General features: G+C 50.0%; 1 protein-coding gene across 1 annotated transcript in view; it reads right to left on the reverse strand.

The window, feature by feature from the left end:
- Nucleotides 1-25,483, reverse strand: part of EPHB1 (EPH receptor B1) — a 391,986-nt gene extending 366,503 nt beyond the window's left edge. Inside the window, exon 1 of the mRNA XM_081159666.1 lies at nucleotides 25,204-25,483. Within this exon, the coding sequence (XP_081015792.1) occupies nucleotides 25,204-25,261 (58 nt within the window). The 5' untranslated portion in view covers nucleotides 25,262-25,483. The remainder of the gene's footprint in view (nucleotides 1-25,203) is intronic.
- Nucleotides 25,484-26,507: the final 1,024 nt, after the last annotated feature.

Raw genomic sequence — 26,507 nt, forward strand, 5'->3', positions numbered from 1 at the left:
ACTGCGTAGGAATGTACTAGTCATCTTGCTCCTTCCAAATCTCAAGTCCAGAGTGACCCCCTTCACCCTTTCCTTTTTCCCTGTGCAAGTTCAGCTCTACCCCATGCCATTCATCAAACCCACTGCTCATAGAAGACACTTCCCTCTGGAGAGCTGGGCCTGTACACTCTTCCCTAGTTTCCTGGGAGCTTCCCTCTGAACTTCCTTAATTAGGGAGGCAGGTGAGTCATTTACACCAGTTCACAGCTTCTCCTGAGATGCAATGCCTTACAAGCAAAAGCAATGATCTGAGAAGCCATGAGCCCAGGGGCAAGCTAGTGGAGACTTTCAACCCAGTGCTGGGTTCCTGGAGGGTGCAGGGAACTAGTAGGTTGGGTGGTCCTGGTGGGGGTGAGGTGCGGCCCATCCCACCCAGTCAAGGGCACTTCTGCTTCCCTCTGGGCCAGATCTGAGGCAGGGGTGCAAGTCTTGCTGAGTCTGATCCCTGGGTAGGCAGTCTGGGTTCATTGATGCCAAACCACAGCCACAGTCTGCTACTCCAGTTCCACAAACCATCCCAGCACTTCAGAGATGAACACAAATCTCTTCCAAGGTGATTGGAAACAAATTTTAGTAGCAAAAATATGCTATTTAAAAACAGAAGAGCCCCTGATGTCACTTAGATCTGTCATCTTTTCAAAATGAGGCAAAATAGGAAAGAGAGCATCCTAGTGCGGGCTGGGTCATTAGAGCAAGGCAGGGAGAGAGTGGAGATGCCCTCAGATGGTAAGAAATAATATCTTCCCACTTTCAATAAGAATCATGGGCATTCCTGAAGTGTCAGGGCAAGGACCTGACTTTAGGGAGTAAATCCTTTTGCAATGGGAATGAGAAAGGAAGACATACAGAAACTCACCAGGGCACAAAGCCCTGGATGCCTAGCAGGGGGCAAAACTGGGAAAACAAGAACCTTGTCCCCAGGGTAACCTATCCTCCCCTAGCTTATCACTGGTCAGGAGGTTTAGACCCCCTGAGTGTTTACTCCCTAAAGATAACATCTAGACCCTAGTTGTATTTTAGCTCCAAGCTCAGAAAAGCAGCAACACCAGACAAGAGACACAGTGGCTGCCTCAGAACCAGCTACACTGATTGACTAATGACCCTCTGCCCTGGCACTGACCAATCAGGGGAGACCACGACCCTGAGAGGGCACACCTGGAAAGCTGATGAATATTCTACTAAGTCCCTCCCCTGAGACCTCCCCTAAGATTCCCACCTGCAAGAAAGAGATAGATAAGCTCAGGACAAAGGACCCAGTGTGCTCTTCCCCCCTGAGGAGCACGCCAGTGCCATTCCCTTCCCTCTGAGGGGACCCCACCAGACTTGCAACCAGGGGAGCAGAGGAAGCTTGTCCAAAGCTAAACCCCTGAACCTGTCTCCAAAGCCCCCTTTTCTCTGACTTCTCAGTGAGCCAAAGCTGCCCAGCCTGGGCACTCAGGTTGCTTCTATGCTTTTCCTTGTTTCACTGTCCCAAGTATATTTTTGCTGCCATCGTGGACCCAGTACCCTTTGGCTCAGGGCTGTGTAGCCCTTCCCTTTGGATGTCTCCCATCTCCCATTCCCTTTTCCTAAGAATTCCATTTTTCTTTATTTACCATCTGAGATGGCTATTTAGCCTGCCTGCCCACCACGGACCTTAACGTTTCACATGCATGTTGGTTAGTGTCCCCAGCACGCTGCACACAACATTAGCCCATAATATTTCAGCTCACCTGCAGTCCAGTCTGAGTCAAGGGTGGCCAGTGTTGGGAGCTGAGAGAGGCCAGCAAGCAGCCCAGGATGCCTAGGCTAGAGGATATCTATGGAGTTTGCCCATGTCTGAGGGTCAGCCTTAAAGTCTCTGGTGTGGTAACATGGCCAGTGGGGACCAGAGGCTCTGGGACCTAGAAGTGGGTTCCAGACAGGAGGGCAGTTAGAGGGAAAGGGGGTGTCTCTGCCAGCTGAAGCATTCCTTTATACCCAGGACACATTCCCCAAGGCCAGAGTGGAGCAAGGAGACCTCCCAGCTCCTAAAGTAGTTCCCAGACAGCTGAAGCCTTTGGTGACACCCCCTTCCTCCCACCTGCCCCATTTTAACACAGTCTTTCACTCTTCATTTAACCACCGTTCTCCTGGATACACTGTCTGGGAGGGACCACGTACCTTGGTGTGTGGCCCCCAATTCTGACCTCCCAACTTCCTTGCCCCCTACAACTGTCCCAAAAGAAAAACCACTGGGGAGTGACAAAGTGGAAACTGCCCCAGTCTCCCAGTATCACCATCCCCACCCACCCAGAGCCTCTTTCTCCTAAAAAGAAACATGGTTCTCTTTGCACTGGAATTTTTCATGCCCAAGAATCCCCAGAGAAAGAGACAGGCGTCCTCCTGGGGCAATCACTTGGGAATGTTAGTTTTCTCTGACTTCTGTCTTTTTGTTTCTACAATCTAGCCTTCAAGTACTTTAAGTTTCTGGATTTCACATTTTACCTTGTCCATTTGGATTTATGTTTTTGTTCACCCTTATTTTTAATTTCTATATCTTATCTTTATTCAAACCTTCTTTGCTTTTCACTAATTCCTTTAAGCAGCTAATTCCCTGGTTTTTACCATTGTAGTATTATTTTTAAATTTCTATATATTCTTAATTCTAGTATACTTTTCTGAATTTTTAAAATCCATTCTACTGTTGAAAGAGTGTCTCATTTTTGTTCCTTTTACCCAGCAGCGGGAACAGCAGGTGCAAATGTTCCGAGGCAGGAGGAGGCGTGGAGAGTGCCAGGAACAGAGAAGGCAAACAGTGTGGGGGAAGCACTGCAGGCAGCCCAGACAAACATAAATAAATAAAAGACGACCATCAAGAACTTGCTTTGGAAAAGCACTTGGGCCCCAATTATCCCTGTTGCTTGCCTCTGCATGTTTGGAATAATCTGGATAACATTTTGCCTGTGATCAGAGAGCCCAGCCTCCACGATCTGAAAAGTTACCCCTAAGCATCTCTCCCCTCCTCTTCATAAAAGGCAGCTAGTTTCTGGTCCAAGGAGACATAAATGCTGGAAGGAGGGAGGGGAGGAAGAAAAGGAAAGGGGAGAGATGAGAGATGCAGGACTGCAGGAACACTCCTTACAGGTCAGCTTCCTTACCCACAGGGAGAAACTGCAAGGGCAGTGTCTCAGCAGCCTACAGGAGGCAGAGCGGGGGTGCGAGGTAGAGACCCAGCTTCTCCAAGCAGAACCTCCACACTACAGCCTTGAAGGAGAAGGGAAAGAAGAGGCACAGGGAAGAGGGAGGAAGAACCTGTTGAGTGCCTACCACATACTCAGCATTCTGCCAGGCACTGGCTTTATGTTATCACTCATTCACTACCAAAGCCCCTATAAGGGGAAAGGGGGTAGCCAATCCCATTTTACAAAGGAAAAGATGACTGTCCAAGGTCTACACCTCAAGAGTGGCCAAGTGAGGATGGGCACCTGGTCTCCAAGACCACCCAAAGAGTACAATTCTACCTGCCTCGTGGGAAATGGGACTCACCAGCAGGCACATCCCGCAGGCCTGTGCAAGGCACCCATGCACAAACAGGAGGCTCCCAACCTTCAAGGCACAGGAAGAAGAAGAGCCACACACCAACCAAAAAGCCCCAATTTATTATGAAAATGATAAATTGTGATGCGTTGATGCCTCTCCAACTTCCATTTCTCTGTGTTCAATTAGGAATTCACCTCTGTATAAGGTAAAAACCCCACCTGCAAGGCACTATCCTGGCTGAGACCCATGCTTAGACCCGTCTCTATCCTGCTCCTACAGCTCCCCTCCACTCATAATGGTCACTAAGTTTCCCACTGTATTGTAAAGATTAAACCTGCCCATACCTTCCACCTCCACCCCATTCCCAGCCAGCCAGGCAGCCTGTTCCTTTCTGCCCCTCAGCCTCCAATTCTCCCTAAAACACATCTTGTGGGAGGAGAGGCCGGATGCCCAGAAGGTTCTCCAGAGACCATATTACTGCCCCCAGCAGCATGGACAGGCCATGGCCAGGTCTCACATCACAAACCAAGGAGCTCTCCACCCCCTACCTGGCTATCTGCCTGCCAGATTCTTAAACAGGGCACCAAGGACTTCCAACCTCATAACTGAAGAGCCCGCCAGCCACAAGTTTTACTTCCTGTGGAGTAAAGGGCCAAAGGGAGGTGAAAGCAAAGTCCACAGCCATGGCCTTGTAATGACTGGGAGAGTGAGACAATCACCCAGGGGACATATCAAGGTACTTGGTTATGCCTTCCCTTTTCATGTGGATCTTAGGAGAATCAGGGAAACAAATAGCCCCGGGAGTCTTAGGTGAACCAGAAGTGGGGCAGGGAGGGGGCCTTTGGGGAGCCACCTGTTGGAAGAGTAGGTGGTGGGAGCACAGACATGGGACCTCGAGAAGTGCTGTGAACCTGGCTGGATGTGGAGGAGACCCTCCACCTGTCACTCACTTTCCCATTCTGGGCTGGGTGTGGGGTGGTGGGCTTGCTTCCCCTCTGTGGGGATGACCATTCAGCAGGCTCAGGCCCAGGAGCTGACACTGTCCACAGGAATTGATTGCATCCCCTGTTCTAATAGGAGCAGCCTGCATTTCCAGAGCACACCCCAGTTCTAGGACAGTCTTTCACATGAACTGGCTCCAATTCCTATTCAACAACCTTTTGCTGAAGACCCAGAAGGGAGAGGCTTGGGCCGCATCACCCCCATTTGACAGAGAATGAAGCTGAGCTGCAAAAGATAAGGCGACTTCCTAAGATCACCAGCAGGTAATGTGAGCTGTCTCCCCGACTCCCCATACCACGTCTCTTCCACAGAGGCACGCCTTCGGTTCTAAGGCCAGGGAGGGGTCCTGTGTGCACCCTTAACCATGACAGGGAAATCAGCACCACCCAGCACCTCTCGGACCTTCCACACTTGCCCACCTTCAGGTCTTAGAGTCCCTCTGCAAGCCCTACTGGCCATGGGCCTAGGAAGCCAGATGCTCAAAGCATCAGGGTGTCTGGCCCTCAAAATTTTAAAACACCTGTACAGGATAAAAGATCTGCAGGCCTTATTGCTATTTCACAGGGGGGATGCGGGCAGACTGAGACCTTCAAACTTTATTTTAAAACTTTATTCTTTATTTTCAAATACAGGTAGCCAGCCCACAAGCCAGAGTTTAAAGATCTGATTTTCTAAATAATGCATTAAAATATTTATGTTAGTTACTGAGTTTTTTGGTATCTCCTTAAATTTTACACCTAAAGTGAGTGCCTCATTCTTGTCACCCTAGTCCCAGCCCTTTGCTTCCCCTTCCCCACAAACTTGAATCCTGACCCAATGAAAAGAAATCCTGAAGACAGGTAGGGCCAGGAGCAATGGGCCACAAACCCTTTCCTAGCTATACCTTGGCTGCTAAGAATTCCTCCAGACCTGCTCACCTGGGGGTAGGTGACCCAGGAGGCCCTGCTGCCAGAGGCCTGGGATTCCTGGTCATAATGTGCGACGGCAGGCTACTGAACATCACCCCCAGCAAATGTGCCTGAGCACCAACTTCTCAGAGACCTGAGCTCTGGTCATCCAAATCTATTGGAGCAGACAAGAAAGAACCACACATTAGCAATACATGGACCTGACAAAAGACTGGCAGGCACGGTAAAGACTTAGGGATCAATCTTCCTGGAGGAGGTGGCCTGGAGATCTGTTTTAAATGAAAAGAAAGATACTGAAGAAATGAGAAAAATAATGACGACCTCGAGCTTAAGGCAAGTTATCTCATTTCTCTTTGACAACAATCTTAAGAGGTAAGTGGCACCATTCCCACTTATCAGGTGGCTAAACCAAGGCAAGGAGAGGTGAAGTAGTCGCTCAAGGTTGGAGATGGAATTCAAATTCATGTCTGCCCAACTCCAACACTCTACAAAACTGCTTCAGAAAAAATGTCAATTCTCTCTGTTTGGGAAACAATTTGGGAAAAGCTGGGAGACAGGAGATGAAGGACAGGGTGCAGAGGACATAGTATCTGGCTCCATCGCTTACCTTCGGCAGTTAATTTTGCTGAGTCTCAATTCCCAACCTCCCCCAAAACTGTGCACTGATGAATAAATATGGAAAGATATTAACAACTGTCAAATATGGATGATGGGCTATGTATGGGTGTTCACTGCGTTATGACTTTTCTGTACTTTTAGAAATATTCATAATAAATTGGGGGGAAAAACCAAAATGTCCCCAGGTCAGAACTGATATATGACCCCATCAAAAAAATCTCTGGCATCAAAATAGCTGAATAAAAATAGCTGCATCAAACAGCTGCACCAACCCGCGCACAGCATTGTGAGAATACAAATTGGTTCGGCCTTTTGGGAGCGTAACTTGCAACATCTATCAAACTTCTCAACAAAACATGCTTTTTAAAAACTTTTCATTTTTAAAATAATAGCGATCGCACAGAGAAGTTGCATGAATGGAACATAGAAGTCACTTACCTTTCACCCCAATTCACCAACTGCTAACATTTTTGCCACATTTGCTTTTCTATTCTTTCTACACATATATTTTATAGTACAGAATAGAAATATATTACATGTACTTTTTCATATTATATATACCTTTAATATATACCTTTATTATGTACATATGCACACATTTGTTTGTTTTCTTTCCTGAACCCTCTGAGAGTAGGGTGCACACACCAAGAGAACAAAGATACTCTCTTACTTGACCACAATACTTGATCAAATTTGGAACATTTAATATTGTTAGAATACTTTTCATCTAATGAGACCCTCTCATTAATTCTGGGAGCCCAGGTCAATCATCAATTGTTCAAATAAGTCCTTCAGAACAATTTTTCCCCAGTATAGGATCTACTGAAGGGTGATGTGTTATGTTTATTCACCACAGCTCTTTAAGTCTTTTTAAATCTGAAATGTTCCTTTTAAAAAAAATGCTCAAAAAAGGTGTGTTCAGTTGTTTGAAGAGGCCACTTCCCTGATGCAAAAGTTTAGAGCCTGGGACTCTTAATCAAGGCAGATCCAAATTTGGTCATCTGGAGGCCCGGCCTGAGACTCTGCATTTCTAACAGCTCCCAGGTGAAGCATGCGCCCTGGTTTACGCACTGGGCAATGAGACCAGAGGAGACAGCTTGTGAAGAGCTGGTCCAGACCATTGTAAGAAGCATCTTGCTTTCCTCTCAGGGAACCCCTGCTTACAATGTTAGCTGAGCTTGGGGACTAAGGACACAGCCATGATGCTGCGCCTTCCTCACAGGAACACGTCCTTCCTGGGCTTTCTGGAGCCAGGAGGTCCAAGACCAGGGGCACATGTCACAAAAATATGTCTCTCTGCAGGCTCTCCATCCCAGATGATTTTGGCTGAGAGCAGGGCAAGCCTGGTTGGAAGGGAATCTTATAACCCTGCCTACTCTATCAGCACGACCTCTCTATTTCCTTCAAAAAGTACCCCCTCCTTCAGGAAGCCAGCCTGGTTACCCTAGCCCACTACACTCTGTCCCCTAACTTCCTACAGCACCGGCCACCTGGCTGTACCCTGAGCACTCGTGACTGTCACTGCTTTTCCAGGTACCTGCCTTTCCTTTCCCATCTCTGTGCCTCCGCTTCTGCTCTTTCTCCCACGACGCTCATCCCACCGGTGACTCTCCATCTTCACATGTTCAAGGCACAGTTCACCCCTCAGCTTCTCCTAAAAATAGGTCCTTTCAATGGTGGTTCCTTGGGTGAACCATCTTCAGATCTTTCTACCGGGTTTCCTATGCTGCCGTTTGTTGGATTTGAGTCCCTGGCTTTGTGTCATGGTAGCTCCAGCCTCAGCCTCTCCCTATGTAGTGTGACAGGGAAACAGTTCACTGGCCCATCCATCCATCACATTTACCAAGTGCCTGCTCTGAGCTAGGCCCTGGGCTAGGTTCTGGGGACTCAGACAGCCTGCCTTGCCCAGAGCCAGAAGTGACACAGTGTCAGCTGCATCTTTGCTTGTGGGCACAAGAGGTGCTTGTGAGAAGTGCCGGAGAGCCCGGCTGAGCACACGGTTTCTTGATGACACCAAGGCAGGCCTCCGAAGACCTGTCATGTGTCACCACCCCCATGATGACTGTGATCACTGATCATCACCATGCAAATAGCAGCAAACTCAGGGGAAGCACTTACAGCATGCCTGGTGCTGAAAAGCCTGTGGAAACCTGAGTCTGTCATTCAAAATTCAGAAATGAACCAAAGTCATTCTCCACGGCTTGAGCACAGCACACTCAGACGGGGCTGGGAAAGCTCTCGGGAGTCGAAGCAGCCAGGAGAAAGGTAAGGACCAGTCTGGGGCACCCAGCACCCTATCAAATGGCCCAGCCCTGAGAAACTGAGTCTGGGTGTGCTTCCCTGGGCAGATGCAGATCACCCTTCATAGGGCATCCTATGCAGAGGAATCCTACCTTTCTCCATAAAAAAAAAAGAAAAAGAAAAAGAAAACAACTAAAGACACCAATAATAGGAACATCCTGGAAAAGCAGGAGGTTTGGGGATTTCTGCTGCCACCACCACCAGGGGACACAGCTCCCCCTGCAACGCTGGACAGGATGGGGGCACAGGTCCTTCCTTCATTCCCAGGAGTATGGTGGGTAGGAGGTTAGAACTTAGGGATGACACACGGGAAATAAACACAGGGTTAAAGAATCCTGGGTCACGGGATTATGGTTCCCAGCAGAGGCTCACACACTCCCACAGCAAGAGCCCACTTTCTAAGGTCCTGGCCTTGCCTGGACTGACAACCATCCTGATAACTGACAACCTGATAACTGACAACCATCCTTGTCAAGAAGACCCTGGCCCATCCCTACTCCACCTCTAGGAATGAGACCCAGCAGGTACCAACCTATGGTCTGCTCAGCACAACACAGCAACCCAAACAGTCAAGCAGGAACAGGGGCGGAGTTCCTCTCCTATCTCCAAACAACCATACAAGTTAGAAATGAACCCAGAACAAACAACCCAACAACAAGAAAATGGACAAAAGATCAGAACACCCATTTCATCAAAGAAAATATATATGAATAGCTAAGAAACATATAAAAAACAACACATCATTAGTCACTAGAGGAATGCAAATGAAAACCACAACGAGATGTCATTATATACCCATCTGAATGGCTAAAATTAAAAAGATTGATAATACCAACTGTGGGTAAGGATACAGAGCAGCTGAGGCTCTCATACACTGTGGGCGGGTGTGCAAGGTGGTACAGCAACTTTGGAAAACAATTGGCAGTCTCTTATAAATTTACCTTTACCATGTCACCCAGCAGTGGCATCCTTGACTATTTACCGAAGACAAATAAAAACTTATTCTTCATTTTGTGTCTACACAGAGACATGCTCGAATGTTCACAGTAGCTTTGTTCATAAAAACAAAAAACTAGAAACTAGAAGAAAATGTCCATCAACTGTTGAACGGCTAAACCAATTGTGATATAACTATGCAATGAAATACTACTCAGCAATAAAAAGGAATGAACCATTCATACTAACAGCAACATGGGTGAATCTCAAACGCATAACGCTAAGTGAAAGATGCCAAACAAAACTTGATGACATTTATAGAAACTCTGTGATTCCACTTATAGAAACTCCTGGAATAGGCAAAACTATAGAGCCAAAGTCAGATTAATGGTTGCTCGAGGAGACGGGTAGAGGGAGGGGAATGACAGGGAAGGGATATGAGGGTGATGGAAATGTTCCATATATCACCTGTGTCTAGTGGCTACACAATGACATTCATTTGTCAAGTCTCATAAAACTGTTCACTTAAAATTGATAAATTATATTGTATGTAAATTATACCTCAAGAAAACTTATTTATTCAAAATATCGACCCAGGCTCAAGAAACTGTTTTCAAACCCAATGAACAGTAAGTAAGTACAGGCTGACAAAACTATAATCATTAAAATACTGAAACACTTCCCCACTAACTAGTAAATCACCGAGCCCAAGTCTTCTGGTTACCCTTGTGCCCCAGGCCTTCGCTAGGCTCTGGGACCACTCCAGGACCCAACAACTCAAGCAGGGGCCCTCCTGGACCAGCTAAGGTGGACGTCCTTTCCAACTGCTCCGTGACATACTGGGTAAAAGTTATATGGAAAAATAGATGGTGTGAATCTGTGCTCTAACTCAGATAAGGGCTGCTTATTTGCTGCCACGCTTACCTCATTTAAACCATGTGTTCTGAACAGAAGTGAAAATGATTCTTGGGAAAGTGGGGAACGAAAGATCTTAGGTATTAGAATAGTTTGTGGCCCTTGAAAGGGCCTCAGCACATACACAGATGTACAATATGTCTGTGGTATTAACATTTCACGGGGTATGGGGTGGTAAGGGGGGAAAATATCTACAAGACCTCTTTGGGGGAGCAAACAATAAAAATAAGGTTGAGAAACACTGGTTTAGATACGGAACTCTGTGACAGAGAGAGGCCATCCCCTAAGCCCAAGTATGGAATTCCCACCTGATAGGTTGACCTATGTGATGGGTCCCCATCATTGGCATAGTTAGGTGGCATAGCCAGCTAGGAGGATGTGTGAAGTAGGGAGTGAACACATGAGCCCTGTGATCAAGACACCCTTCATGGGAAAGCTAGTCACACACCCAATGAGAGCCTTTAAACCAAAGCAACTCAGCAAACTCTCACCAGGAGGCCGGGACCAGCTCCCAGCTAAGCCCAGGCTATCAGGATGGCTACACCTTGGACTCCACACTCAGGTCTATAGGTAGATGAGTAGAAACCCAGGGACTTCCACCCTTTTCCTCCCTGACATCTTAGCTTTCCGGAGCCCATGGGGACAGAACTGCACAGAGCACATTTGTGGTTTTCTGCTGGGGCTAAGAAAGGAAGACCCTTCCAGATGAGAAGGAATTAAGTGCTGTGGCTGAGTCCCTGCTTTGTCAAGCTCAGCCGAGCCAGGGCCTTGCTGGGAAAGGATTGCTTTGTGCGCTTATACATTATGACAATACTATAATTGTTCTTTCAGTCTTTTCCAGATATTTAATAACAATGTTGAAGTGAGAGTCGCACAGGTCAGGCCTACTGCAGAATGAGCTTTGTTCCTATTGTCTTTTTCTGAATAGCTCTTCCTTTTGCCAGGCTTCTTCCAGGCCAATGAGCCCTGCTGGTGGAGGCCTGGTACTGTTACAAAGCAGCACCACCTACTCAGGGCGGAATATTCTAAGTGGTCCTGTACCATTGTCTGTCTGTATCATCTGCATAAATACTCACATGAGCATACACACAGACACACACATGGCTCTCCCTCACTCCTCCAGTACTACGTACACTATAGCCCATGACTGGAAAAAATATCAACCGCCCAGACTAGAGAAACCGGCTGATATACATGTTTGGCATGGTCATTTGGGCAATTATTCCTGGGCAAGTGAGAAGTGAAATTTCCTAGGACCTCAGAGGATGAGAGTCACATACTTACGTTTAAAAAACACTTGAAATTTATTCTGAAAGCTCACAATCGCTGGCAAATGGGAGTCACTCTTTTCAGAACACATGTGAGAGTGGACCAAGGATTAGGAAGCAGCAGTGCCCTGAGCTCTCCTCTCTCCTTGGAATGTTCCAGGTGTCAGACCTACCATGGGGAAGTCATTTCGCCTCTCTGAGCCTCAGCTGCCAGATCCATAAAATGGACCTAATGCACTGCCTGTCTGCAGACAGGACTCTTTCTATGCTGTAAAGACATCTTTCAGAGGCCAGTTTTCAGGAACCAATGGATTATTAACCAATGGATTATTTAGGGCATTTAGTGCAAGGGTGGCTTAGAAGCCTTTACGTTCAGATAAGGTAAGGAGGAACTGAATTGTAATTCAGAACACGTATGATGCTGTGAGTGAACGTGTTTCCTGTCTGGGCAGGGCTTGGTGAAACTAAGGTGCCATGAAGGAGGGTGATGTAGCCCTGGCAGTCTGTGTCAGAGAGCACTTTGTAGCTAATCCTGAGGGTATGATAGTTGCTAAGGAACTATTGAGATGCAAATGAATTGGCAAATACTTAGCAGCAAGATACCAGAAAAGGGTGGGTAAGGGATGCTCTGAACAAGGTAGTCAGGTGAGTGAAAGGAAAATTACTTTCTTCTCACTGGAAACGGAAAACCATGGGTTTTCGTGCAGAGCAGCAGCTTTGTGCTACTGGGTTAAAAAAAAAAAAAAGTTCTCAGCTGGGAGTAAAGTTGGACTCAAGAGCAGAGAACTTAGAAGGGCAAATGGAGTCTTCTTCTGATGAATTCTAAGCAGATTTCAGATGCTTCTTTCTCAAATGAGAAACAGACATCTAAGGTATAAGGAGACATCTGCAAAGGACTTTGAAGATCTGCCATCTTTATATAAGTCTCAAAACATAGACAAAAACTACACAGAAAACTGTGAATCATTCTACTAACGCAAAATAGAAATTCCAGGCAAGACTAAGCCATGGTTGAAAGAGTGAAAAATGAGGGGAAATGAGCCATCTCACTGTACCTACGAGGTGGCATTTCTTTCATTCTTGCTCTCTACTGGACATCCAATTTAAATGCAATGGTTAGGTCAAGGTGTTCTGGAATCCATGTTGGAATCCAGAGAATTACAATGAGAAGCACGGCTCTTCACTCACTATTTTTTCATTTTTCCTTAAGTGGGAACCCTCTTTCTTCAGAATCTAGTTGAAATACTCTAGTCTTTTTTCTTTTATTACAGTTGACATTCCATATTATATTCGTTTCAGGTGTACAGCATATTGGTTAGATAGTTATATAACTTACAAGGTGGTCCTCCCGATCACCTTGTAAGTCTAGTACCCACCTGGTACCATACATAGTTATTACAATATCATTGACTGTATCCCCTATGCTGTACTTTGCACCTCCATGACTATTTTGTAACTGCCAATCTGTACTTCTTAAACCCTTCACCTTTTCCACCCAGCTCCCCAACCCCCCTTCCAACTGACAACCATGAGATGCTCTGGTCTTAAAATTACTTTGCCTTTGGCCATTACTCCTGCTGCCTGCCAATTCATCACTTTGAGTTTGATCATGATGTTCAGGAATATAGGGAACATCCATATCAAGAAAGAAGCTGTCTGCACAGTTATCTCCATCTCTCCCTTCGTGGGTTTCTTCTCCTACCATCTTGTGTCCCTGGCTTTTCCCATATCTTCAACCAGGATCATCACAGCCACAGCCCTTCCTTGAGCACCTCCCCTCCCCAGAGTCCATGTTCTTTTGTTTGCTGCACACACTAGCTCTCCATTAGGTTCCAGTGATTCAGTCATGCAAGAAGGATGAATGGGTGTGGTAGACAGTTGTCTGTCCAGCACCCACTCCTGTTTCTTCTGAGAATAGCATCCTGATATTTTTGTGGGGAGCCAGCCCTCTCCCATCTCAGGCCAGGTGACAGGTGGGTCTGGGCTAACCCTCTCCCCTCAGCTCCAGGGATGGGTAGCCATACGCACCAAACCTGGCCAATGAGTGTATTCCATCATCCTGGTGATAGAGCCTGGACCAAGGAGAGGCTTAGGGCCCAAGGGAAGCCAAGAAGACAAAACTTCCAGGGCTTTTGCTAGAGCTACTAGGAGTGAGAATGTATCTTTCCGCTAAAGTTTCAAGAGGATGTAAGTTGGGCTGCCAGCTGCCACGTGACCATCTTGTGGGAGAGCCTGCCTGAGGATGAAGTCAGCACAAATGACTCTGCTAATTTTTCTCCATTGTCCCTCCAGACCCACTCTCTACCTTTCTCTGCCCTTTTCTGTGCCTCAAGAGATTGACCTCTACAAACCAGGCATCCATGCCTTCTGCCTTCTTGTTGAGTTCATCTAATGGGAGGTGCTGGCAGGAGATGAGAAAGTGGAAGACAAAGAGTTTAGGGAATACAATGCCCCTCCCCAGCCAGGCCTGGTGTGGGCAGCAGCTGCATTCTTCCACCCATGTCTACAGCTCCTGTCAGGGAGCCCTCACCCATGCTACAGCTCTTGCCTGGTCCTGACGTCACCATTCTCTCCACTTGGTTCTTCCAGCTTTGGGGAGTCATGGCTTCCCAGTACTGCCCATCCCTGCATGAATCCCCATCCTTATTGAGCCCCTTAACCTAGTTCACACCTCTGTAAAGAGTTTCTTCATTAAACTCCCCTCAATTAACCTTTGAGAGTGCTATTTGTTTCTTGCCAGCACCTTGGCTGACACCGACACAGAGCTAAGGAATGAAAAAAGGGGACTGGGTTCTAAGACAACACTGTGTCCCCAGATATTATCATACTTAAGTCCCAATCTGTCCAGGAATAACAAGTGTCAGTAATCACCTTTACCCTTTGCTTTCCTCCTGTTTGAGGTAAACATCTGTCTCTTCAACCATAGATATAGCTAATAAAATAGGTAAAGCCCTTGATGGAGAGCTCTGGATGTCCACCTTCATAACAGAGTAAAATACTATCAGTCCTCATTTCCCATTCCTACCCACTGCTGTCGCTATTTGACATAGCTTCCCTTGGTGTCTCTCTCTCTCTCTATATATATATATGTGTATATATATATATATATTTCTCTCTCTCTCTCTCTCTCTCTCTCTCACACACACACACACACACACACATGCACATACACACGCCTTCCTCAAATCCTTCCCATTAGAAGTATGACCCACTCATTTGGTTTCTCCTAGTAGCTGATGTGTAATTGCTACACCACATCTATCAGACTCCATCATAAGTCCTGTTACAGCTCATAGTTTGCATGGCTCTGTCTCCCCCACCAGTCTGTTAATAGGTAAGCTTCCTGAAGGAAAGGCTGTGTCTTCCTTACCCTCATGTTTTCAGTTTCAAGTACAGTGTTTTTCATGTAGATGCTCAATAACTGTGTTCTGCAGGTATATTCATGAAACCGGTGGCTTCTAAGCAAAGCTGTCAGTTTTATCTCTCTGCTTCCACTCCCCATTTGCCTCTTATAGAATTTGGGCTCTCAAGTCTGGGAGTGGCTCAGCCCTGACTTGGACACCCCGAGATGAGACTGTGTCATCCCTCAAGGCAGCCTATTCCATCTTGGTTCAATTTGGCCTGAAAGAATTTCATAACAAAGCCATGAATCTGCAACTTAGATAAGACTCAGGGAAGAAAGCCTATCTCCTTCCACTTAGAGGCAGCAGAGATGGCTCAAAGGATGGAGGCTGCAACCACCTGAAGACTCACTCACGCAGATTGTCTGGCATTTGATGCTGGCTGTGGGCTGTGACTTGAGGCTAGAACATCTACACATGGCCTCTCCAGGGCACTTGGGCTTCCTCACAATATGGTGGCTAGGTCACAAAGGCAAGCATCCCAGGAGAAAGTGTCCAAGCAGAAGCTGTAACATCTTTTACGATCTCAACTCCAAAGTTATGCAGGATCACTTCTGCTGCATTCTGTTCATTCGAGTGAGGTAGAAAGCCAACCCATATTTAAGGGGAGAGAAATTAGGCTTCATGCTTTGACAAGAAGAATATCAAATAATTTGCAGACAAATGGTGATAGAAGGAGATTTGACTTGGGGTGGTGAGCACACAATACAATATACAGACGATGTGTTATAGAATTGTACACCTAAAGCCTATATAATTTTATTAACCAATGTCACTCCAATAAATTCAATAAAAAAAGAAAAAATTATGTTTTTTGCCAATCTGACAAAAAAATAAAAAATTTTGCAGACATGTTTTAAACTACCATATGGAACATGATTGCAGGTTTTTAAAGTGTTCTGTTGATTTTTTTCTTCCTTTTTATTCAGTAAAACAACACACAGTTATTGATACCACTATGTGCCATATGCTGGGGATACATGACAATTAAGATAGAGACCACCCTTTAGTGGCTCACGGAGCTGTGGAGCACTCCACACACAACTGTGGTGAAATCAACACACAACTACAGGCCAGTGTGGAGTGTGCCCCCATGGAAGAAGGCAGAGGCCGCTGTGGTGGGGCCAGTGGGCCCTCTAATCTAGCCTGGGGCTGGGGGGAAGGCTTCTAGGAAGAGATGACTACTCTGTGGTGAATTCTAAAGAAAACTTTAGGGTTGGCCAAGAAAAGGTCGATGAAAAATTCAACACAGGAAGAACAAACAGGTGCAGACCCAGAGGCACAAGGCAGCAGTGAAATCAGAAAGAGGAAAAAAAGATGGCCAGGCTATGTGGGCCTGTGCGGTGTGTGTGGACCTGTGCCTGCATGGAGCAGGGGAGGGAAGGAGAGCCCAGGTCATGAAAGGTTTTGCATCAGCCCTGAAGGTGTCGGAAGAAATTCACACCTGTAGTGACTGGGTAAAACCAAATACCAAGGTATAGGCTGACACCCAAAGTACGGTTGGATCATTGCTCGGCACAGGCCCCTGGGCACCAGCCCAAAACACGGTGGATTTTCTGATGATCCTGAGACCCGCTTCCTTGCCCCAAGGCTGACAGCCCGTGCTTCACCACTCAGACCATTTGGATGCATTGCCAAAGGGGCTGGGAGCATCCCTGGATGGGCTCTTTTTCTATCAGTCCCTGGTGAGGCTCCTCCCCTATCTCAGCCCCTCTCCAAGTTCACTACCCAGCTCCAGCCTCAGCATCAATGAGAAAGCCAAGGGCAGAGGTCCTACCTTGATGTGCTGGAAAAATAGCAAGAGGAAAACAACAGAACAATTAACTGCGGGGCCCAGCTGCCTCTCACAGATAAGACGTTTTCTCTGCCACCACTGTCAATGAAGCTGCCTGCAATTATTCCTGGCCCTCCTGCTCAGCGCTTTCCACAGGCACAGCCCCAAGGGGACCGGCCACTGTCCAGTAAGACTAGGATGCTGAGGGGATCTCTCTCTTCCCCCTCTTCCCACATGTCCTTCCACACTCAAAGCTGATGTTAAACCCCAGTGTCCTCTGGTGTCACGGCATCTGCATCTGGCCAGATGGGCAGAAGCAGCCAGAGCTCAAAAAGCAACAAGGTCCCAAGGGAGGAAGGGTCCACAGGGCAGAAGTCAGGGGTGCCCCTCGAAGGTGAACACCTGCCCCTCCTCTGGAAACTGGACCTGTGGAGGGAGCTCCAGGAGACCCACAGCAACCCTGCTCCCTATATGCCCCCACCACTAAGAGCCAGGCACAGATGCCAAATTGCAACCTTCTAAGCAACAGAGCTCATCAAAGACAAGAGCCAGATGGACATGCAGCAGAAAGAAAACCAATAATGACCACAGTGGGGGTCTGACTGGTGGAGCCACATGGCAAAGGCCATGTGCATACAGGAAAATGCAAATGGGAAGGAAAAAAATTTTTCTTCCATCTGGGGGGGCAGGTAGGGGCAGTTCCAAAGATCCTGGGGGAGCCTGGCCACAGGGACCCCAGCAAGCAGACCAGAACAGGACTGTCTGGTACCTTTGACAGCACCTGGCAGGACGATGCATAAACAGCTGGTGCTTAATAGGTACTCCCTGGTTTAGGTCATTGAATAAACAACATTAAATAGAAAAGGTGCTGAACTGGGAGGCAGAGACCTGGGTAGTTGTCCAACTTCTTAAAACCTCAGTTTGAATCTTAGCCCTCGGGTCAGTAACCTACGGGCTCAAAGCCTCAGCTTCCTCACTTGTAAAATGAGGGAGTGAATGCTTGGATACTAAGGGCACGGGGATCAGTACATATAAAGGGACCAGCATAGAGTAAATACTCAATGCGCAGATGGGAGCTTAGTCTAGCCCTGGCTCTAATGCTGTCAGGCTGTAGGATTTCTAGAAAGTTTCTTCCCTTACCTGAAATTTGTCTCCTGTTCTGCTTCCCAATATGTCAGGACCAAGGGAGGGACCTGACCCCTGGTCTGTGCCGTGGAGCTCAAGAAGCCCCAGAATCAATCTCAGAGACCTCAGAAACCAGTGCTAAGCTACAGCTAGGGCCCCTGCTCCCTCGCCTGTCCCCACCCCTCCTGGCCACCTGCCTCTGTCCATTTCTCTGTTCATTATCACCTCCACTGGGGGATGGAGAAGCAGAGTAAGGAAGTTAAATTCAAATCAGTCATTTTGTCACTTGCTGCCAGGAAGCTGGAGGGGAGAGAGGAAGGACGCAGAGCCTCAGGTGCAGTCTGCAGGCAGAAATGAGTCCTGGTAATTCTCAGGAAATTTCCGATACGTTTCCACGTTGGCCTAGTTCTGTTCCAGAGAACTCTGGGGGACCCTTCCGTGAGGGGGCAGAGCTGCTTCCTGAAGCAGCTGCTAATGGTGTTGTCTGGGATTTCACCTGACCTGGAGGAACATCTCTGCTGGGGACGGGGGGAAACAAGGCCACCTTCTGCATTGCCTTTCTTCCCCTTTAGCAAATGGTTCATCTTGAAGCCCCAATTATCAGCAGGGTCGCTATAGTTAAGTGATGAACCCCGGCATCTTTGCTCCCGGCATCTTCCCACAGAGCTGAGTAACACTCTGCTTGCTGGAGAGCGGGTGAGTAAGATGCTTTTTCTCACTCATAAAGTTAGAGGCAAACTTACAAAGCAGTTGCACTGAGAGGCACCTGGCAGATCATTCTCCATGGTACCAGCTGGGACTCTGGCCCCAGTGCTGCCGGTACCACCTAGATAGTCCTGGGCCTGCTGCTGGCCATCAGGAGGTCCCTAAGGCAGGGTTTGCTCTCAGAGGGCACCAAGCTAAGGCCCTTCTTGTTGCCGGCCAACCTCACCATTACTCACCTCTGATGCCCCCAAATTGGGGCCTGGGTTACCCCTGCAGAACACCCACCAGCCTATGGGAACCCACCCCCCAATTAGCCAGGAGATCACCATGTTCCAGATTTTGCTCTATCAATAATTGTCAACCCACCACTGCTTGGGGGTATCCCTACCCAAGACCCTGATGCCCTCACCAAAACTACCCCTCACCCAGCCTGAGTCCATGGTGAGAAAATAGGCGCAGGGAGGGAGACAACTATTTGTCCCTTGCTTGCTTAACGTGTCTCAGGTCTGATGGAAAGTAGTTATCCATTAGCTAAGAAAAACCAACCCACCACCCCGACCTCCCAGGAAAGAGTGTTCCCACCTCTCCAACTCCCAGAGGAGTGACCAACAGAAGCCAGCAAGGTGGCTCAGACATCAGGTGTCAGGGGTCTTTGGCAGAGCAGGTGGCCCTGACTTAGCCACCCAATGCACCCCCTCTAAGCACAGCCAAACACTGACCAGAGGGGCCGACTATCAACTGAAATGGAATCCCCGGAAGGAGCTGGAAGGAGTTGAGGAATTTCTCACGCAAAATTTTGCTTTTACCTATGAAATCTCTCCCAGGGCATTACTTCATTACTATAGTAATTTCCTCAGGAGGGCAGGTGTCCATGCTCTGTGTCTCCATCACCTTTGGAGACATGGAAATCTGATAGAAATATTCAGGTTGCTTAAGTGGCAAGTGCAGAAGAGGGAGACATAAAGTGAGCTCTTCCAAGGAAGCTGACTCTTGGAAGCCAGGTGGCAGGATGAGCTCTAGACAGTCAGATGGGGACAGGAAGGGTGCCCTGTGTCTGCTCCACTGCTTCCACAATACATAGGGCACTCAAGCCCACCTCCTCTGGAGACACTTATCCGAGATCATTTCTTTCTTAGGAGACTGGCCAGAGCAAAGATGCTCCCAGTCCTCCTACTGGATTCCTTGTCAGGAGCCATGCTGTGGTGCAGGTCTCCAGTCCTGCATCTGCATGTGTAGAGTAGGGTGGAATAAGGGTGGGAGGTGGGGGGAAGGGGAGGAAGAGAGCAGGAAACTGGTGCTTGAGCTGAAGTGTTGGGATTATCTAAACCTTTCTCTCATTTCTTCTTCCAAGACTGTGGAAACTTGCAGTTCCCGGTAATCAATGGAGTCCCAATGGCCAGTGGCCGAGTTAGCCTCAGGTTGATCTGAACCTTTCTTTCCTCGTGCAAAGCCTACAAAAGTAGCGAAGTTAGGTGGAGTGGTTAAGAACATAGACTCCAGAACCTGTCTGCCTGGGTTCAACTCAGGCTACTTACTGGCTATGTGACCTTATCAAACCACTGCACTACTCTATATCTCAGTCATCTCATCTGAAAACTAGGAGACGGTGGATAATAATTACCTACCTGATAAGATGTAAGGATGGAGTGAATTCATTTATGTAAAACACCTAGAACAGCACCTTGCCTTGTTAGCTACTATCAGTAATTACCTCCACAAAACTGGTGCCAGGCTGCCTGCATCTGAATCGCTGGGGCCCTTTGTATAAAAGGCAGGCACCCAGGCCATTCCACCTCGGTAAATGCAAAGCTGAGCAAGACCCGCCTGGGATTTCTAACTCCAGCTTAGTTTAGAATCATTCCCCTGGACAGTGTTTCCAGGAAGCACCTACGTCGGGATCTTCTGGGAGGCCAGAATACAGATTTCGGGGTCCATTCATTCCTGCTGAACTTTGGGGTTAGAGCCCAAGAGTCTGTAGCAAATTGCCCAGATGACATATACGCTTCCTGAAGCCAGAGAACCACTGCCTGAGATGGTGTTCCCCGCTTTTGCCTTTCAAAATTGACTCCACCCTTTGCCCATGCTGGAAAAATACTATGCCCCTGAGCAAATGATAGATGTTTCTCTCTCACATCGATGTTTCTCTCTCCCTCTTTCTCTCTCTTTCTCCCTCTTCCTCTCACTAAAAAAAAATCAATCAAAACATATCCTCAGGTATTAAAAATAAATAAATATTTAAAAATTAAAAAACACGATTTACAGATTTATCCTCATAACGTATGCTACTTGTCCAACTTCTGAGGTTGGAACAGGTGAGCATCATGACCCTCTGTGCAAAGAAAGACACTGTGGCCAGGTACACCGGTGATTTTCCCAAGTGACAGAACTGGGAGATGAAGCCAGAGGTGGAGTACTCTGGCTTCATGATCCAGCAATCTCTCTCCACCCCAGGTGATTCCAGCCCCATCCTCACGGCCAGATCCCCGTCCTGATTCTGCAACTCCCTCCACTGCCCCAAGTTCATGAAATTCAGTCAACCAGCTATAGAATCAGTAGTGTTCAGTAAATAAGCCGATCCACATACTAGATCCAGACGAAGGGGTGGTAGTGCTGTCATGCACCCCCAGTACCCTTCCTCTCTGGACCAATTTGCTTTATCAAAGATTACTTCTTGATGGATGGAATGTAAAAACGAGCCATAGCATGCCTCTGTCTTATGGGCTTTTCCCAAAGCACATCTTGGTAATTAGGACCCATCTTTGAAAGGGGTCAAGGTAGGGGCTCTGAGATCTGAGTCTAAGTCTGAGTCTGAGTCTGCACAGGTCAACAAAAGGCAGGAGGGGCTGAGGCAGGGTCTTATGTGGCCCAGCAGGTCCTCCCTCTGCTACTGGGCATCACCAGCTGCTGGCAGCTCTGCTCTGCCAACCCAGAAGGTTTGGGCTGGGGCTGGGTCCAGACCTCTGTTTACATCACCAGGACTTTTCTCAAGCAATTGCCCAGAGCTGTGTTGCCATCCTCACCAGCATTCCACTCCCTGGGTGGAGGTGGGGGTGTCCCAGAGTAGTAGCGACCTTTTCACAATGCACAGAAAAGAAAAATCAGATAATGGATAAGATTTTCTCAAATTCACTTTTCTTTCCTAGACATTTTTTTAAACCTTTGGCACTTGCTACTGCTTGTCAGCTCTGGAATGCTCATGGACACCCAAAACAGATGCACACTCAGCAAACAAATATTAACAGAAAAATGCAGAAACAACCAATGACTGACTGGTCTGGTGGCCTGTTGTAGACACATCGGTTGAGGTTGGGTGTTTTTACCATGAAGTAATGGAGACTTAACTGTGTACAATGGAATCAGTGCCCTTGCATTTCAAGGTGGGGTATGCCACAAAGGGGTACAGTAACTTCAGATGTGTATTCAGGGTCAGCATTTCCTGCTGAGAACCCACTATTTGCCAAGCACTAAGAAATTCACCAAATCAAACACATGTGCACATTCAACGGTGCCAAGCCCAGGACTTTACTCTAGACACACCAAAGAGCAGATCTCCTGGGAGTACTCTGGTCAGCCAGCGTCCAAACACTGAGGCCACCTGCAGGTGTACGATCATTCACGGACACAGAGGACGGAACTGGGAGAGAACACTATTAGCATTAGCAGTCAGTGATTCCAGATTGCCACCTCCCAGAAGGGCCAGCATGCTTGGTCCAGGGAAGCTCCCTCTGAGGAAGGAGTGTCTGCTGCCAGCCAAACATGTCCCTGCTGCTGCAGAAGCATCTCCAGAGAAGCCCAGGTCTCCCAACCCTGTCCTGAAGGGGAGATCCAAGAATGCAGGCAATTGCCTTCCCTCCATAGAGAGCCAGCAGCCAATTCTCAATAAGCTCTCAGACACAGTGTGACGAGACAAGGGCTTAAAGAGGCAGTTGTTTGTCCGGAGGCAGAAGATGGAGGCCTGGCTATGTGGCCAGGGGAGGCCAGCATCCCTGCCTCCACAGCCTGCCCTGCTCCCCTCTGAAAATAGACTTTAAAATCCCCCAGAGAGCCTTTTTCTGGCAGTACCATCTCTCTCCCAACAGAGCAGAGCCACACCATGAGCTGGAAATGGGGAAGGGGCTGGAAGAGGAGAGATGGGTGCTCTCGTTCAGTGTGAGCTTTCCATACCCCAGGTAAATTAGCCCCTGCCTGCCTGCCTTCCACTCACAGGGGAAGGAGTCCTCTCATAAGACCCTGCCTGCCTCTGGCCACTTCTCTCTACCTGGTCTCATGTCTGCTGCTGTCCCTTTGTCCCTGCCCTGGCCCTGGCTGAGGGCCTGGCTAGTCTTCAAGCTGCTTGCCTTGGGTGACAAGGCCTCACTAAAATTCCACCCGAGACCCCCAGAGGAAAGAAGACAGGCAGACAAACATATAAGTGGCTGAACCAGCAAAGAGAAGGGGCCCCTGGCCACAGCAGCTTGGGAGGGATCTGCTGTCTGTGTGAGCAGCTCATTGATTCACTTTTCTGATAATTATCCCTCACTCATCACAAACGAAACGACGCTGGCTCCAGCCCAGCCAGGCAGGCGGGAAGGTGGCTCTGTGCGAGGAGAGCAGAAAATGAACCTGCCTGTGTTCATTTGAGGAGAGGAAGGAGTGAATGGTGTACTATCCCTGTGCACTGGGCAGGGACCATGGGGCTGCTTTAATATTCTGCTGAATGTGGTGTTTCTTTTAACCCTTACTGGAGAGATTTTCAGCCCAGAGAGGCTCCTTCCTACCAGGCTCCTGGCAAAGTTTCTGGGCTGCTCCAAGAGAAGGGCCACCGCCCCCATGGGCTGCTCCAGATGACCTGGATGGCAGGGCCTGTATGCAGGACTAGGCGGGCACAGTGGCACCCTCCCTCACGCAGCTCCAGCCCGAAGCAGACAGGGAGCTCAGGCTACCCCAGAAGAGGGGTCTAAGGAGGAAACCGCGCACTGCCAGACACATGGTGTGTTCCCACACATTTGCTCTCCAAACAATTTCGTTCGCAGGCATGTGCCCTCCTTCATCGATGGAGAATCAATGCCAAGACCAAGCTCCCACAGTGGGCACCTATCTGCTCGCAGAGGCCCAGCCCCTGACCCTTTGAGAGGCACGGAGCGAGGCAGGCAGGACACATGGCCCCAGCGCTACAAAGTCCCACCTCGCTGGGCCCGCTTCGCCCCGCAGCTCCCTGACCCAGGCTGTCCTGACCGGTTTGGAAGTGTGTCGTCTCGCTCGTCCTATTTCAACTGCTCCCGCACTGGCCCCCAATAAGCCAAACCCAAGCGTCCCTGTTCCACACCGCTCCAGCCCCCGGCCATTCCAAAACGCGACACCCTCGGCACAGACCAGCGGCCAGAAGGGCAGCGGAAGGCGGAGGGCAGACAAAAAGCCACCTTCGAAAAGCGAGTGAGAGCTTTCTAGGCATCAATCGCCGCGCCCCCGCACCGCCACCGAACGAACGCGGGATAGGGTGGTCTTCACTAGAAGGCAAGGGGATCTTAGCGCCTCTAAGGCCCTGAATGCCCAGCTTCGCTTCGAGGAGGGCAGCGCTTTCTGGGGGGTTCAGGGACGCCGAACCAAGGTGGGCATTTGGGGGGGGGGGTCTACTGGGCAACCAGTATCGGATCGAGCTCCCCGCTCGGAAGGCTTGGCAGGCGGCGGGCCTCCGCGAGCCGAGTCCCGCCGAGTTCCACCCCCGCCCGCCCCGGGAAGCGCGGCTGTGAGCCCCGCAGCGGAGGCGCCCCGCTCCTCCAGAGTTGCTCGCATCCCAGCAACTCAACTCCGCGCGGAGGCCGCGCCGCGCTCCCGGGAGGCGGCCGCCGCTCCGCCGAGGGGGCGGGGGCGGGGGCGGGAGCGGGGCAGGGATTTCCCACCGGGATTCGCAGGCGCGCAGGAGCGCGGGGTCGGGCTGCGCCCCGCGAGGCGCCCGAGGAGAGCGCTTCCCTCCCCGGCTGGAGGCACGGCCGAGGCTCCAGCGGCCGAGAGAGCGTCGCTGCCTGTTGGCTCCTGGCCGCCCAGTCCCCTTCCCGGGGCGGAGGGGACGCTGGGCGAGTTTCGGCCGCGCGAACCACCCACCCCACCCCAGTTCCCAGGCTCATGAGGCGACAAAGGTGTCCACCCCCCCAGGCTGACACGAGAAAGCTGAAGCCCGGCAGGCTGTCGGACCGTCACCAAGCTGTCCCCGAGGGTACGGCCGGGGAACTCAGCCCCTCTCCTTCGGGGCCACTTTCGGGGTACACGGCAGCGCTAGCCGGCCGAGCCCAGAGTCCTGGAGCCGGCGGACGCCGAGCTGAGTCGGCGGCGAGGGGGCGCGCGGCCGCCCGAGCGCATCCGTGCCCGGGATAGGAAGGGAGCGGACCCACGCCCGCACTCCAGGGGCCGGATGGTCCGAGGCGCCCCTTCTTCTCCAGCGCCCAGCTCTGCCCGGAGCTAAAGCGCCGGCACCGCAATGCAGCGGACTCCGCGCTCTCCTATCGAGGCTGCGGGGACCGTGGCGGCCAGGGAGCGCCAGGCGCGGGAGCCAAGGGGCTCCGCACGCCCCCCGGGGACGCGCGGGCGGGCGCCGCCCAGCCCCGCGCTCCGCCGCGGCCGAGGCTCCGGAGTAGCCTTGCCCTCGGGAAGCGGGATGCGAGCGACCCGAAGCTGCCCCAGAGGCCCGGAGTACAGCCGCCGGCAGCCAACTTGCTCCGCGGAGGGTACGTTACCTTCCATCGCGGCCACTGCGGATGCCAGGAGGAGCAGCAGCAGGCAATCCAGGGCCATCGCCGGCCGGCGGCCCCCAGGCCGAGCCCGAGCCGAGGCGGCCGCGCGCGGAGGGCGCCGCGTCCCGGGGCGCCGCTGCGCTCCCCGCGGGGGGCTTCTCCGTATCCTTTCGCGCTCTCGCTGGGACCGGACTGCCCGGAGCACGGCGTGGGCGTGGGCGGGAGTGTGCGCGCGTGGGGCGGTGCGGGCGCGCGTGGGTGTGGGTGTGCATGTGTGTGTGTGTGTTTATGGGAGAGGTGGGTGTGTGCGTGCGTGTGTGGAAGAGAGAGGGCGAGGGAGTGCGAGCTGGGGAGAGCGCGAGAGTGCGTGTGCGTCCTGCTGTCACATCGCGAGCTGCGGCGGAGCCTACGTGAGGCCCGAGCCGGCCAGACTGACGGGGGAGGGAGCGGGATCCCCCACCATCAGCTCTCTCCCCACCCCTAACACCTCCTGTCCAATCAAGGAATCAAACCTGCAAAAATCTCTCGTCCAATCAGGCGCGAGCACCTCCTTACCCAGGCATTGTTAGTTTAAGAAAAACTTTTGCTCGCAGGGCTGAGCGAGAAGGCCGGGGAGGCGCTAGGAGGGGTCGGGGCTCCCCCTCGTGGTACTCTCGGAGAACCGCACCCGCCGGCCCCAGCTCCCCAAGCCCCCAACTGGTCTAGCGAAGGAGCAGCCCTTACCCTTGATAACCTACCAGTTCTGGGTGAGCTTTAAATATAATCAAGTTTATCTTCTTTCATTTTCCCTGACTTACCTATTTAGTGCAAGTCTGTGGCACACCCTGTCCCTCCTTTCACTTTCTAACAGTGTGGTTTTTACTAATCAATTATGTTCATTGTCAGGGCACACCCCCTATTAGAATGGGGTCTTCATTCTTGGGATTCATGTTTGTTTTGTTCACTACAGAATCCCCAGTGCCTAGAACAGTGCCTGGCCCGCGCAAAATGATGGAATATATCTGTTGAATGAATGCTAAGGTTCAGAGAATCTTTGGGTAGGGGTGCGCCTGCTCAAGTTTGTGCAGGAACTGAAAATGCTTACTGTCGGAAGGCTGCTCTGCTGCAGGAGTCTCTGGCTGCCTTGAGGTTTCACTTTTGAAAGCATTCTGTGAGCATCCACAGAGGGCCCTGACCCCAGACACCGATTTGGTGGGAGAGACCATTAGTCACACAGTCCACTGTAAGAAGTGGAAATTGCATTCGGGCCAGTAGAGGGTTATGCAAGGTGAGGCTCCCAAAGGAAGGCACCATTACTGTGGGTGAGG

Source organism: Miniopterus schreibersii, assembly GCF_964146895.1.
Source record: "Miniopterus schreibersii genome assembly, chromosome: 15".
In the NCBI taxonomy this organism is placed as follows: domain Eukaryota; kingdom Metazoa; phylum Chordata; class Mammalia; order Chiroptera; family Miniopteridae; genus Miniopterus; species Miniopterus schreibersii.